This window comes from Pipistrellus hanaki, assembly GCF_964339955.1.
Source record: "Pipistrellus hanaki genome assembly, chromosome: 3".
Classification (NCBI taxonomy): Eukaryota; Metazoa; Chordata; class Mammalia; order Chiroptera; family Vespertilionidae; genus Pipistrellus; species Pipistrellus hanaki.
In genome coordinates this window covers 23,102,648-23,115,432 of record NC_140505.1, presented here as the reverse complement: position 1 = coordinate 23,115,432, position 12,785 = coordinate 23,102,648, and the positions used below count along the sequence as shown (strand labels likewise).

Genomic DNA, 12,785 nt, shown 5'->3' with positions numbered 1-12,785 from the left:
ATGTTACTTAAATTTGGGGGGGAGGTGTATAGAAGATTTCCCACTTTAGGTTTTCAATAAGAGCTCATCACTAGTACTCCAATGCTGTGGATAAATACCCCAAGCCCAAGATAAAATACAGGGTCACAAATTATCCCTGCCAGGGATAAGCATTACTTAATTCTCTACTTTAAAAATATATTTATCTTTATACACTTACCACTTTTTGATGTGACTCAAAGCAATGTAATTAACAATGGTTAACATCAAGTCCACTATTAAAAACAAAAATAGCCCTAGCCAGTTTGGTGAAGTGGATAGAGCATCAGCCTGAGGACTGAAGGGTCCCAGGTTCGATTCCAGTCAAGGGCAGGCTCCTCCCAGGCCCAGGCCCAAATCAGGGCTCATGTAGGAGGCAACCAATTGATATGTTTCTCTCAAACTGATGTTTCTCTCTGCCTTTCCCTCTCTCTTCCACTCACTCTAAAAACCAATGGGAAAATGTCCTCAGGTTAAGATTAAAAAAAACAAAAACAAAACTAAAATCCTCTGATTTGTGAACAAAATATAAGACAATTCCAATTTCTAGAACTAAAATGACTGCACACAATACTGTGTAGGCTGACTTTCTCATGCAACAGATTCAAAAGTATTCAATTTGTCATTCTATATGCAGCCAATTCAATAAGTAGAATCAAGAATCTTATCAAATGGGAGAAGAGATGAACAGTCAGAGTTTTTATTTGTTTATTTTTAATCACTTCCTTTTTTGTTGTTAATACTAACCCACGGATATTTTGCCATTTATTTTTTAAAAAATATATTTTTATTGATTTCAGAGAGGAAAGGAGAGGGAGAGATATAAACATCAATGATGAACCGGGACCGGTTTGGTTCAATGGATAGAGCATCGGCTTGGGGACTGAAAGGTCCTGGGTTCGATTCTGGTCAAGGGCATGTACCTTGGTTGCGGGCATATCCCCAGTAGGGGGTGTGCAAGAGGCAACTGATCGATGACTCTCTCTCATCGATGTTTCTAACTCTCTATCTCTCTCCCTTCCTCTCTGTACAAAATCAATAAAATAAAAATAAAAAATAAAAAAAGAAACATCAATGATGAGATTCATTGATTGGCTGCCTCCTGCATGCCCCCTACTAGGGATCAAGCCTGCAACCAAGGTATGTGCCCTTGACCAGAATCAAAACTGGGACCCTTGAATCCACAAGCCAGGGCTCTTTCCACTGAGCCAAACCAGCTAGGGCATTGCCATTGATTTTTAGAGAGAGTGGATGGGAGGGGGAGAGACAAAGAGAAAGAATCATCCATGTGAGAGCCACACATCAATTGGTTGCCTCCTGCACAGGGACTGAGCCTGCAATCAAGGTATGTGCCCTTGAACAGAATCAAACCCAGGACCCTTCTGTCTGAGGGCCAATGCTCTATCCACTGAGAAAAACTGGCTAGAGCAGTTTTGATTTTCGTTGCTTTAAGTTTCTTAATAGAGCTGAATACAATGGAAACAGAATTAAGAAAGATACTATATCATTTACGCGCATGAACCTCCTCACGATCACACACCTGAAATGTGTCCACTACCCGGTGAAGGAACTCAATGACAAACAGAGGTGGAACCTCTGTCTGGATCACAGCCACAAAGAAGATCTTGTGCCGGTATACACTTAAGAGGTAGTGGTGAGGGGTAGGGATAACAGGCGGTACGTTTTCTGCCTCAGTGGCTCTCTCTTGTGCCTCAAAAAAGTAATCACAAACAGAACGGCTGACCACGCTTTTCCAGTGTTTCTCCAGGAAAATATCTCCAGAGGAGTTGATCAAGAAAAGGCTATGAATCATGGTGGAGACTGTCAGTGAGAGAGGACAGGCTTTTTCAGTCTGCACGCCTTGGGACTCTACAAATTTTCAACCCTAAGAAAAATAAGAAGTTCTGATTAGATCCATTCAACCGAAACACCTTCCCCATCTTTTCTAGCAGCCCAAGTCTTACCCATCTTTCAAGACTAGACTTAAGTCTTCTTCTACTACATGAGCCTGAAGTATCCCTCCCTAGAATTCAAATAATAGGATAATTATCAGCCGTCTTGTTTGTCAATCAATCATATACTGCCAGTTGCCCTTACTAGTGCCTCAATCATGTCCATTTAAAATGCACAATCATGTCCATTTAAAATGCAGCTTAGCCGAAACCAGTTTGGCTCAATGGATAGAGCATTGGCTTGGGGACTGAAAGGTCCCGGGTTCGATTCCGGTCAAGGGCATGTACCTTGGTTGCGGGCATATCCCCAGTAGGGGGTGTGCAAGAGGCAGCTCATGGATGACTCTCTCATCGATGTTTCTAACTCTCTTATCTCTCTCCCTTCCTCTCTGTACAAAACAAACAAATAAATAAATAAATAAATAAATAAATAAATAAATAAATAAAATGCAGCTTAATTTCCGGATGTGTATTTTCTCAACTAGACAGGAAGCTCCTTGAGAAAAAAGACCAGGTCTCATGTTTTTTGTTACCTCAGTGCACAGTGCCTCCTTGCAAATAAGAGGGCACCAAAGAATATTAATGCGTTTCATGTTTTTTGGTCACAACTCACACACATGTAAGAAATGTTTATGGTTGTATAGTCTCATGTGGTAGCCATTAGCTAAGTATGACTAATGAGCACTTGAAATTGAGATGTTCTGTAAGTGTGAGATACACACCAGGTTTGGAAAGCTTTGTGTGAAAATGAGAATTTATAACATTTTCCCAACAATTTGGTATCGATAAAGTAACATTGATTTAATTTTGATTATATTTAATATTGATATTTTGTATAGATTGGGTGAAGTAAAATACATTAAAATTAATTTAACCTTTTTGCTTTCTTTAAATGTGCTGACTAGAAAATGTAAATTCAGTACACAGCGCTGGTCCATGGAAGGGAAAGCTGCCATGGTGGTCTTCTTCATTCAGTCAACCACCACTTTCTAAGTATTTGTTATGCACAAGGCTCTGGGTTAGATGCCTTTTTAAGAAATCCCTCTTGCCGAAACTGGTTTGGCTCAGTGGATAGAGTGTTGGCCTGTGGTCTGAGGGGTCCCAGGTTTGATTCCGGTCAGGGGCATGTACATTGGTTGCAGGCACGTCCCCAGTGGGGAGTGTGCAGGAGGCGGCTGGTCCATATTTCTCATTGATGTTTCTAGCTCTCTGTCCCTCTCCCTTCCTCTCTGTAAAAAAAATTAATAAAATATATTTTTAAAAAGGGAAAAAGAAAAAGAAAAAAAATCCCTCTGGGGGATACCCCTGGTCCCTCAGGCTACAGCATCTCTACCATGCCAGTTCCCAGGATGAGGCGGCCGCACTGCATCCCAGCGGTGTCCATTCTGCCAACTGGCCCAGGAGGTTACCCTCAAAGGCCTGTTGTACCAAGTGCCCGGCTTAATCCCTCTGCCCTAGGCCAAGGGGAGGAAGGGGAAGCCTCGAGTCAGACGCGGAGCAGAGACAGCTGCCAAAGTGGCTTAGTTTTGCGCTGGTCCCAGCCACAGACGGTAGGCACCGCTTGAGGCCGGTGGAAAAGGGGATAGATTTAAGGTGTGTGCACGTTCGGGAGGCGGAAAAGAGTCGACAGGTGGCACACTGCGTTGCCATGGCAACAGCATCTCCCTCCTCCCCCAGCCATCATCATCCCGGAGCGGGCCACCTTCACCGCCCGGTACCCAGCCCCTTACCTCTGCCCGCAGCATCCCGCAGCGCGAGGCTCAGTCCGGTGGCATCCCGTGCCCCTGCCCCTGCCCCGCTCGCCCCGCCCCACCCTCGCGCGCCCCAGCCGCCTCCCCTGTGGGCTGTGGGTGCACGTCACCCCCTCCCCAGACCCAGGCAGCCAGCCCTTCTCACCCGGCCTCGCTCTCCGCAGCGCCCACCTCGCCTCTGCGCGGACAGGCCCCGCCTCCCCGCGGCCCCCCCTCCCGCCCCCCGCATATCCCGGCCGCCGCACGCCCGCTGATTGGCCCGCGGCCGAGGTCTGAAAGCCGAGGATTGGGCACCAGCGTTCCGCTCCGCCCCTCAGATTGATTGCGGGTTCGGGGCTCACCCAGTTCTTCGGCTCGAGCTCCCCATTGGCCCTCCTCGGGGGTTCGTTCATCTCCGATTGGTGCAGCTCCGTGACTCCGAGCCCCGATTGGCCGTCGTGGACAGTCGGCTGGCCGCCAGTCACAAAGGGCCTGTCAGGCTGTTGCTGGCAGCTGCAGAACCGCGGAATATGCCTCCAGGGGATGCTAAAAAGTGTGATTTCCGGGGCATGATTTATCTAATAGCGTATCGTGGATAATAAATCCTGAGCAGTAATAACTACTCTCCATTAGATAAGTGCTTTTAAAAAGAGACGTGATGCCCTTTCAGTTATGTGCATTGGGTATAGTAAAGGTGATGGGCAGGATAGCCTCTCATCCAGAGCTCTGGACCTGGATTCTGGAGGCTTCTTTCAGCCCCAACTAGACCACCACCTGCTTGACCTTGGGCAAAATACTTAACCTTTAAGAATCTCAGTTATGCAGAAACCGGTTTGGCTCAGTGGATGGAGCGTTGGCCTGCGGACTGAAAGGTCCCAGGTTCAATTCCGGTCAAGGGCATGTACATTGGTGCGGGCACATCCCCAGTAGGGAGTGTGTAGGAGGCAGCTGAATTGATGTTTTTCTCTCTCATCGATGTTTATAATTCTGTCCCTCTCTCTTCCTCTCTGTAAAATATCAATAAAATATATATATATTTTTTTTTAAAAGAATCTCAGTTAGGTGCCAGGCAGGTGTCTCTGCAAATTGCATTGAAACGCTAATGACGTTATTACTATTATTTTAAGTGATTCAAGTCATTGTGCTCCAAAAAAGCACAGAGTAGAGGTTAGAAAACAAGATTCAACTTCAGTTTTAAAAAATAGTTATTAGCCCTAACTGGTTTGGCTCAGTGGATAGAGCGTTGGCCTGTGGACTCAAGGGTCCCAGGTTTGATTCCGGTCAAGGGCATGTATCTTGGTTGTGGGCACATCCCCAGTAGGAGGTGAGCAGGAGGCAGCTAATTGATATTTCTTTCTCATGGGATTTCTAATTCTCTAGCCCTTTCCCTTCCTCTCTGTAAAAAAATCAATAAAATACATTTTTTTTAAAAGTACTTATTAAATAAGGTGAGATAAGGAAAGTGTTTGCCTTGATGATTCCTGGCACATTGTATGTGTTCAAATAAAAAGTGTGGTGATGGTAGTAATAATGTTTACCTAGACCACAGGTTGTCACCCTGACTGCTTCACTTTTCACGTTGGTAAAAGGGAGCATGAGCAGCAGCTACTCCTTTACACAGGACCATAATAGATGTTTATAGAAGATGGAGTGGATTGTTTTCTGCCATACTTGCTAAGGGCAGAGAGTTGGCTAATTTTGAACTAAGTAAATGAGAAAACACAAAATCAAAATGGCTGGATGATGTGGCATCCTGTAAAATAGCTTAGGGGCTCTGGTGTCAGACGGCCTGAGTTTGAAGTGCTTCAACACTTACCAGCTGTTATTTTAAGAAAGTAATTTACCTTCCCTAAACTTCAAGCTTCTCAAATAAGGACACTAATAGTACAAACTTTTTATTTTTTTATTTTAAATATAATTTTATTGATTTCAGAGGGGAAGGGAGAGGGAGGGAGAGATAGAAGCGCCAACAATGAGAGAAAATCACTGATCAGCTGCCTTCTGGGCATGGAGTCTGCCACCCAGGCATATTGCCCTGACCAAGAATCAAACTGTGACCTCCTGGTTCATAGGTCAACTCTTAACCTCTGAGCCACACTGGCCAGGCTCATAGAAGTTTCCATCCTTCTCCCTTCCTCTCTCTAAAAATCAATAAAAACTTTTTTTTAAAGGGGGGGGGATCATAAGTAATTAATTTAGGATGGGTAGGGGGATTAAATGAAGCTAGATCTTCCTCCCTTTGAACTCTTAAAGTTGGAGTGTCCTAGGTTCTGGTCCTCTTCTCTCTCCATGCCCACTCCTTTAGACATTTCACCTGGTCTCATGACTTTCGATATTCATATACTGATAACTCCCAAATTTACGTCTGTAGCTCAGACCCTTCTGATGCCTAGACTCATATATATCCAGCTGCCTTCTCAGCATTTCCACTTGGATGGTTAAGAGAGCTCTAGATATAGTAAACTTAACATGTCTAAAACTGAACTCCTGATTTTTCCCCCTTTAAACCTGCTCCAGCCATAGCCCTTTTCATCTTAGTTGATGGAGCCAGATGGTCAGGCCCAGGGGTCCTTCACTTTTTCATGTTCTCACTCCCCACATCCAGCTGGTCCCTCCCTCAGGCTATATATAGAATCTGACTCCTCCTCACCACCCCCCTGGCCACACTGTGGTCCAAGCCCCATGTCTCTCTCCTAGATTACTGCAGTGTATTTCCATCTGGTCTTCCACTCTGGCCCATATGCAGTCTCTTCTCAACCCAGCATATTGATAAATCAGATCCTGTTAACTCCTTTGTTCAAACCCTCCATTGGATACCCATTTCAAAAGCACTACAAGCCAAAATATTTAAAATAGATGTCAAGATCCTATGAAACCCAGTCCCCACCCTCAACCCTATAACCTCCTCTCCTACTTTACCCCTTGTTCATTCTACTTCAGCTACACTATCATCCTTAATGTTCCTGGGACTCCCCAAGCACATGGTGGTGTTAAAGCTTTGTTCTGACCATTCCCTTTACTGGAGTCCCCACCCTCCACCGTGTCCCCATAACCAACTCCATCTCCTCCAAGACTTTGCTCAAATGTCTCTTCCCAATGAGACTCACTCTCACTACCCTTTTAAAAACTGTAACGTGCCCTCCAGTCCCATGATGCTCTGGATCTCCCTTCTGTGTTTTTTTGTTTGTTTGTTTGTTTGTTTGTTTGTTTGTTTTCCTATTGCACTTATCACCTTCTAACATCCTATATAATATCAATAAAACCCTCATATGCAAATAGATTGAACAGCAGAACAACCGGTGGAATGCTATGATGTGCACTGACCACCAGGGGGCAGACGCTCAATGCCCAGAGGGAGTTGACCGGCATCAGCAATTGGGGTGCAGAGGTGACCAGCGGTGACCAGCCAGGGCAGGTGCCAGCGGGCCACCCCTATCACCCAGCCCACCAGTTGCCCCACAGATGGTCCTGATCGTAGGCCAGGCCTAGGGACCCTACCCTATATATTGGGAACAGTCTCTTAAAAATTAAAGCCTGGCAAAGCTGCCCTAACACTGAAAAACAGGATGATGCAGTGATGACATGCATGGACTCTGCCTTGCACATTTTGTGTTCAGCCTTGATTCTGACGTTTATAACTGTGTGACAAAGCCAATTATTTAACTTCTCTCCGCTTCAGTTTTTCCACCCACAAATGGGAAAAATGGTACTACTGCCTCAGAGAGATCATGTTACATGCTACCTTTTATAAGCAGGGCAAAAACAAAAACAAAAAATGTAGCTGCCCATACAACAGCAAGATGCCTTTCACCTGTATGAAAAGTCTGGTCACTGGTGCCTGCATTGTCCTGGGTTGCAAGAGGGATGTCCGACTGCCAGTTTAGGCCCAACATCCCCCGAGTGGTCCCAGATCGCAAGAGGGTGCAGGCTAGATTGAGGGACTCCCCCCCTTCCTGTGCACAAATTTAGTGCACCAGGCCTCTAGTACTATATAGTTTACTTATTATGTTTATTGATTCTTATCTGTCTTCCTTCACTAGAATGTAATCTCCACTAGGGCAAGGATTTCTATTATATTTATTGGTATTCTGTATCCAAACACTAGAAGGGTGCCTGATACATAGTGAGACTCACTAAATATTTATGGAATGAATGGATAGTATGCATGGCACATACTGTTTTATAACTATTAACAATTATTACAAAGCTCACAACCACCTACCTCCTACTTGTCTTCCTAATCTCATGTTAAGAAAAAGAAAAAAGGAAGTCTGCATTCTTTCCCTCATTCTAACTTAGCTATAGTTCAAGTCATGGTTTGATTGCCAGTCAGGGCACATGCCCGGGTTGTGTGCTGAATCCCCAGTGTAGGGTATGCAAGAGGCAGCCGATCAATGATTCTCTCATCATTGATGTTTTTGTCTCTCTCTCCCTCTCCCTTCCTCTCTGAAATCAATTTTTTTAAAAGTGTGTATATATTTTAAAAGCACCTGAATTGGCCTTTTTTAAAAAAAGAAAGAAACTTTGACGAGAGAGAAACATCCATTGGAGGACTGCTTCCTGCATGCCCCCAACTGGGGATCAAGTCCAAAACCTCTGCATGTGCCCTGACCAGGAATCGAATAGGCCCAGTTGATCCCTTTTTATAGATGAAAATATTGCAATGAGTGTTCAGTTAACTTGCCAAAGGTCAAATAAGCTGGCATTTAGCACAAAGGACGACTGAAGCAGTCTGGCTCACAGGGTGCACCTCCTGCCTCTCTCATAAGCCTGGGATTCCGTTAAAGAAATGTTAAGTTAATGGATAGTAAAATGCTTTCAGCTACATTTCAGAAAGACCATGTGTGTGGGGGATGGATTGGAGAGGGCCATAGAAAAGCAAAGATCTTGCCGAAGCCAGTTTGGCTCAGTGGTAGAGCTTTGGTCTGCGGACTGAAAGGTCCCAGGTTCGATTCCGGTAAAGGGCATGTACATTGGTTGAGGGCACATCCCCGGTAGGGGATGGGCAGGAGGCAGCTGGTCGATGTTTCTCTCTCATCGATGTTTCTAGCTCTCTATCTCTGTCCCTTCCTCTCTGTAAAAAATCAATAAAATATATATATATATAAAAAAAAAAAGAGCAAAGATCAGGGTGGACACATATAAAAATTGTTTAAAGGGAAATGAAGCCCTGGCCGGTGTGGCTCGGTTGGAGCATCATCTGTACACCAAAAGGTGGGTTTGATTCCTAGTTAGGGCATATACCCAGGTTGCTAGATTAATCCATAGTTGGGGTGGGTGCAGGAGTCAACTGATGGATGTTTCTCTCACACGTCAATATTTCTCTCTCTCTCTCCCCTCCTTCCCTTCCTCTCTCTCTGATCAATTCTTTAAAAATTAATCAATCAATTTTTAAAAAGGAAAATGCACAGGAAGAGTAACATTAAACAAAAGTAACATTTAAGTAATGCTATAGCTCACAAGATGTGTTGTAACCAGGGAATCTTGGGATGCTTCCAGGCAGCAAACGTTCTCTGTAGCTTCTTTTACTCGGAAGCCCCAGCAAAATCATCTCAAGTTCCTGAAATCCAAACCCTGCCTGAATAGGAGACAGCAGCATCCCTCTCCTGGCATCCTCAGGCTAGCCTACTGATTCCACTCTCCCAGGGAAAGTAATCACCACCAATCCCCTTCCCTAGATGATGAGCCCCAGAAATATGCAACCATCAGGCCCTGCACACTCCTCAGAGGCATGGAATCATTCTAGGGCTTCTTACTAGGCCTGTTTGCCCCCAACTTCCTTCCTCTGCCGACCTGATCACCCCTAACTGCCCTCCCTTGCAGGGTTGATCACCTTCAACTGCCCTCCCTTGCAGGCCTGGTCTCTCCCAACTGCCCTCCCCTGCTGGTCATCTTGTGGTGGCCATCTTGTGTCCACATGGGGGCAGGATCTTTGACCACATGGAGGCAGCCATATTGTGTGTTGGAGTGATGGTCAATCTGCATATTACTCTTTTATTAGATAGAACTAGAGTGGCCCAGTGAACAAAATCCGTGCAGGCAGGGGGAGGGCATTCCCTCAGCCCAGCCTGCAACCTCTTCAATTGGGTATCCCTCTCGCAATCTGGGATCACTGGCTCCTAACTGCTCACCTGCCTGCCTGCCTGATAACCCCTAACTGCCTTTGCCTGCCTGCCTGATTGCCCCTAACCCCTCTGCCTGCCTGCTTGCTCACTCCTAAATGCCCTCCCCTGTCGGCCTAATTTCACCCCAACTGCTCTCCCCTGCCGGCCTGATCTCATCCAGTCACTGTCTCTTTGTTTTTCTCAGTCCTCCAGGCCTCCCTGCCTCCCTGTCTCCCTCTTTCCTGGCTGGGAGGGGGCAGGGCCAGTGGGGGCCACTCCACCCTCTGCCCAACCTCCCTTTCATCCAGGCCTCTTCAGGCCCAGTCTGTTTTGTTTCCTCATTTTGAGAGATGTTCCAAGAGCGAGCTGGGAGGGAGGGAAAGGAAAGGAGAAAAGGCTGTGAGCTGGTGGGCACTGTGTGTGTCTGTGCATGTGTGCGGTTGTGAGTATGAATGCCGGCCCTGCCTCCCCGTCCCTGTCTCCACTGCCACAAGTCCCCACCCACCAGAGCCTGCTGTTAGGATGAGCCTTCAGTCATTGTGGATGTGACAAACCCAGGGTTTTTATATATGAGGACTACAGGACCAGTGCATGAAATTCGTGCACTGGTGGGGATCCCTCAGCCCAGCCTGCACCCTCTCTAAATCTAGGACCCCTTAGGGGATGTCCAACGGGCCTAAACTGGCAGTCAGACATCCCTCTCACAATCTGGGACTGCTGGCTCCTAACCACTCTCCTGCCTGGCTGCCTGATTGCCCCTAATCACTCTGCCTGTCAGCCTGATAGCCCTCTAACAGTTCTCCTGCTGGCCTGATTGACACCTAACCACTCCCCTGTCAGCATGATTGACACCTAACTGCTTCCCTGCCGACCCTATCATCCCCAACTGCCCTCCCCTGCAGGCTTGGTCAGCCCCAACTGCCCTCCCCTGCCAGTCATCTTGTGACAAAGTGTGGGCGGCCATCTTGTGGTGGCCATCTTGTGACAACGTGGGGGCAGCCAATTTGTGATGCAAGGTCATGAGAGTCAATTTGCATATTACCTCTTTGTTCTATAGGATGGATTAGCCCTATGATGGTGTTATATAAGTACCATATAAGCAACTAGGAAGTGTTCAAAAACAGATCATTCAATAATACTGAAGTCCTAACCCACTTTGTTCTTGTCCCAAGTGGGAGCCAGCAGGAATTACATTCCACTACATACAACAAAAAAACCAAATAATACTGGCTTAAACAAGATGGACATTTATTTATTTTTCTCTTACCTTATGAGAAGTCAAGAGGTAGAAAAATCCAGGACTGGAATGGCAGCTTCACATCAAGGACTAGGGCTTCTCTTCGCTTGCCATTTCACCATTTCTAGGGTGGCATGTTCACCCTCGTGCTCACAACATTGTTGCTGTAGTCATCAAGCTATATCCCAGAAAGAAAGAAAGAAGGAGGAAAAACAAAGAGCAAGTGGGCACGAGCCAGAGGCTCAGTTCTCTTTAATGAGCTTTTCCTGAAGTCCCACTTGTGCTGTATGGTTCAGAACTAAGCTAAAAGAGATCCTAGGAATGTTTCTAGCTGGGCACATTACTACCCCCACACACACCCCTAAATAGAACTCTGCTAATAAGGAAGACAGGAGAATGGATATTGGGTAGGTAACTAATAGCTTCCACAGCCAGTGAGAGTAAATAGAGCAGCTACAATGAATAGATTGGATATTTTAAAAACAGTCTGGAATCCAAGGACTTAGGGAAGACTGACTAGAAAACAGAAAAGCTCCACAGATAGCTCTTATTTAATTTTCACAAAATAGATTAAAAGAAAAAGACAAAAACATGTTCATAGTAAAAAGAAGATCCAGCAAGTGATGGTACAGGCGGGGGTCATGTGGTCTGAAATGGCTGTAGGGATGGCTTGTGGTCACAGGGTGTGATCTGACTGATGATGTGATAAATTCCTTGGATCTCAATGTCCTCATCTCTGAAATGAGAAGATTGAGCTAAATTATCTCCAAGTATTTTTCCCCAACTCTAAGTGTCTATTACAACAATGGTCTTAATTTTGTTTAGCTGTGAAATACTTTAGAGAAATGAAAGCTTACATATGAAACAGATAAAGCAGAGCTGCTCTGAATGGGGATGAGAACTTCAGAGTTCTGTCTCCTTGGCCTCAATCTTAATCCTTGTGGTAGTCCCTGAGCTCCATGGAGCACACTTCTATATAGTGCAGTGTGTAACTTTAATAAAATAAAATGATGTATTTATTGGTAAAAATCAGATTTAACTATGAGTATTACTGTCAAAAAGATAAAATTGCTTTTATGTGTTAACAATTTTAAATACTTTTTAAAAGCCATTAAGTTAAATAAGTAGAGTTCTGTATTGTGATGCTCTGTTGTGACTCACTCGAAATCACTGGGGAAATATTTATCAAATATCACAAAGAATTGGTAGAATTTCCTCCACAATTTATTCAGTGATGTTGGGGAACAAAGGAGCTTAGATTATAAAGAAAAGTTATCCAAGAAACATGCTTTTTATTTTCTAGATAGGTATTTAGATAAAAATTATTCTCAGATGAAAACAACCTTCACTTTGAAAATACTTGTTTCCTGTGTGCCAGACTTGGCTGCTTCCTGTTTATCAAAAGTAATTGTTAGTAATTGGAAGCAAAGACCAGAAAAATGTACCTCTTGTCAGTTACCTGCTGAACTTCCTTTGCCTTTTACTTGTCATTCTTGTAGCATTCCCAATGTGTTTTTTTTTAAGTTATTTTAAAAGTAGACTTATTGAGATCTGAAACAGTTATCCTAAAATTTCTAGCTCTAGCATCTACCCTATTTAGTGTTAGATAACATTTTATACTGATTACTGTTCCCTCCCACACAGAATCCTGACGTGTCTTTATCTCCATAATAGCTCAATATACCCAGTTTTGCTTTCTCTTTCTGTTGCCACTGATTACAAGCTTCTGCATTTTTTTCTTCAC

General features: G+C 44.8%; 1 protein-coding gene across 4 annotated transcripts in view; it reads right to left on the bottom strand.

Annotated features, from left to right (window-relative positions):
- Window positions 1–11,278, bottom strand: part of AP3M2 (adaptor related protein complex 3 subunit mu 2) — a 28,941-nt gene extending 17,663 nt beyond the window's left edge. Inside the window, exons 1-3 of one of the 4 annotated variants that reach the window (XM_084879784.1) lie at window positions 11,072–11,278; window positions 4,063–4,246; window positions 1,559–1,903 (exon numbers count right to left, since the gene is read on the bottom strand). In XM_084879784.1, the coding sequence (XP_084735910.1) occupies window positions 1,559–1,831 (273 nt within the window). In that variant the 5' untranslated portion in view covers window positions 1,832–1,903; window positions 4,063–4,246; window positions 11,072–11,278. Of the gene's footprint in view, window positions 1–1,558; window positions 1,904–1,982; window positions 2,002–3,700; window positions 3,920–4,062; window positions 4,247–11,071 lie in introns of those variants that run through there. The other 3 variants (XM_084879783.1, XM_084879785.1, XM_084879786.1) reach the window with 3 other exon arrangements.
- Between the last annotated feature and the right edge of the window lie 1,507 nt (window positions 11,279–12,785).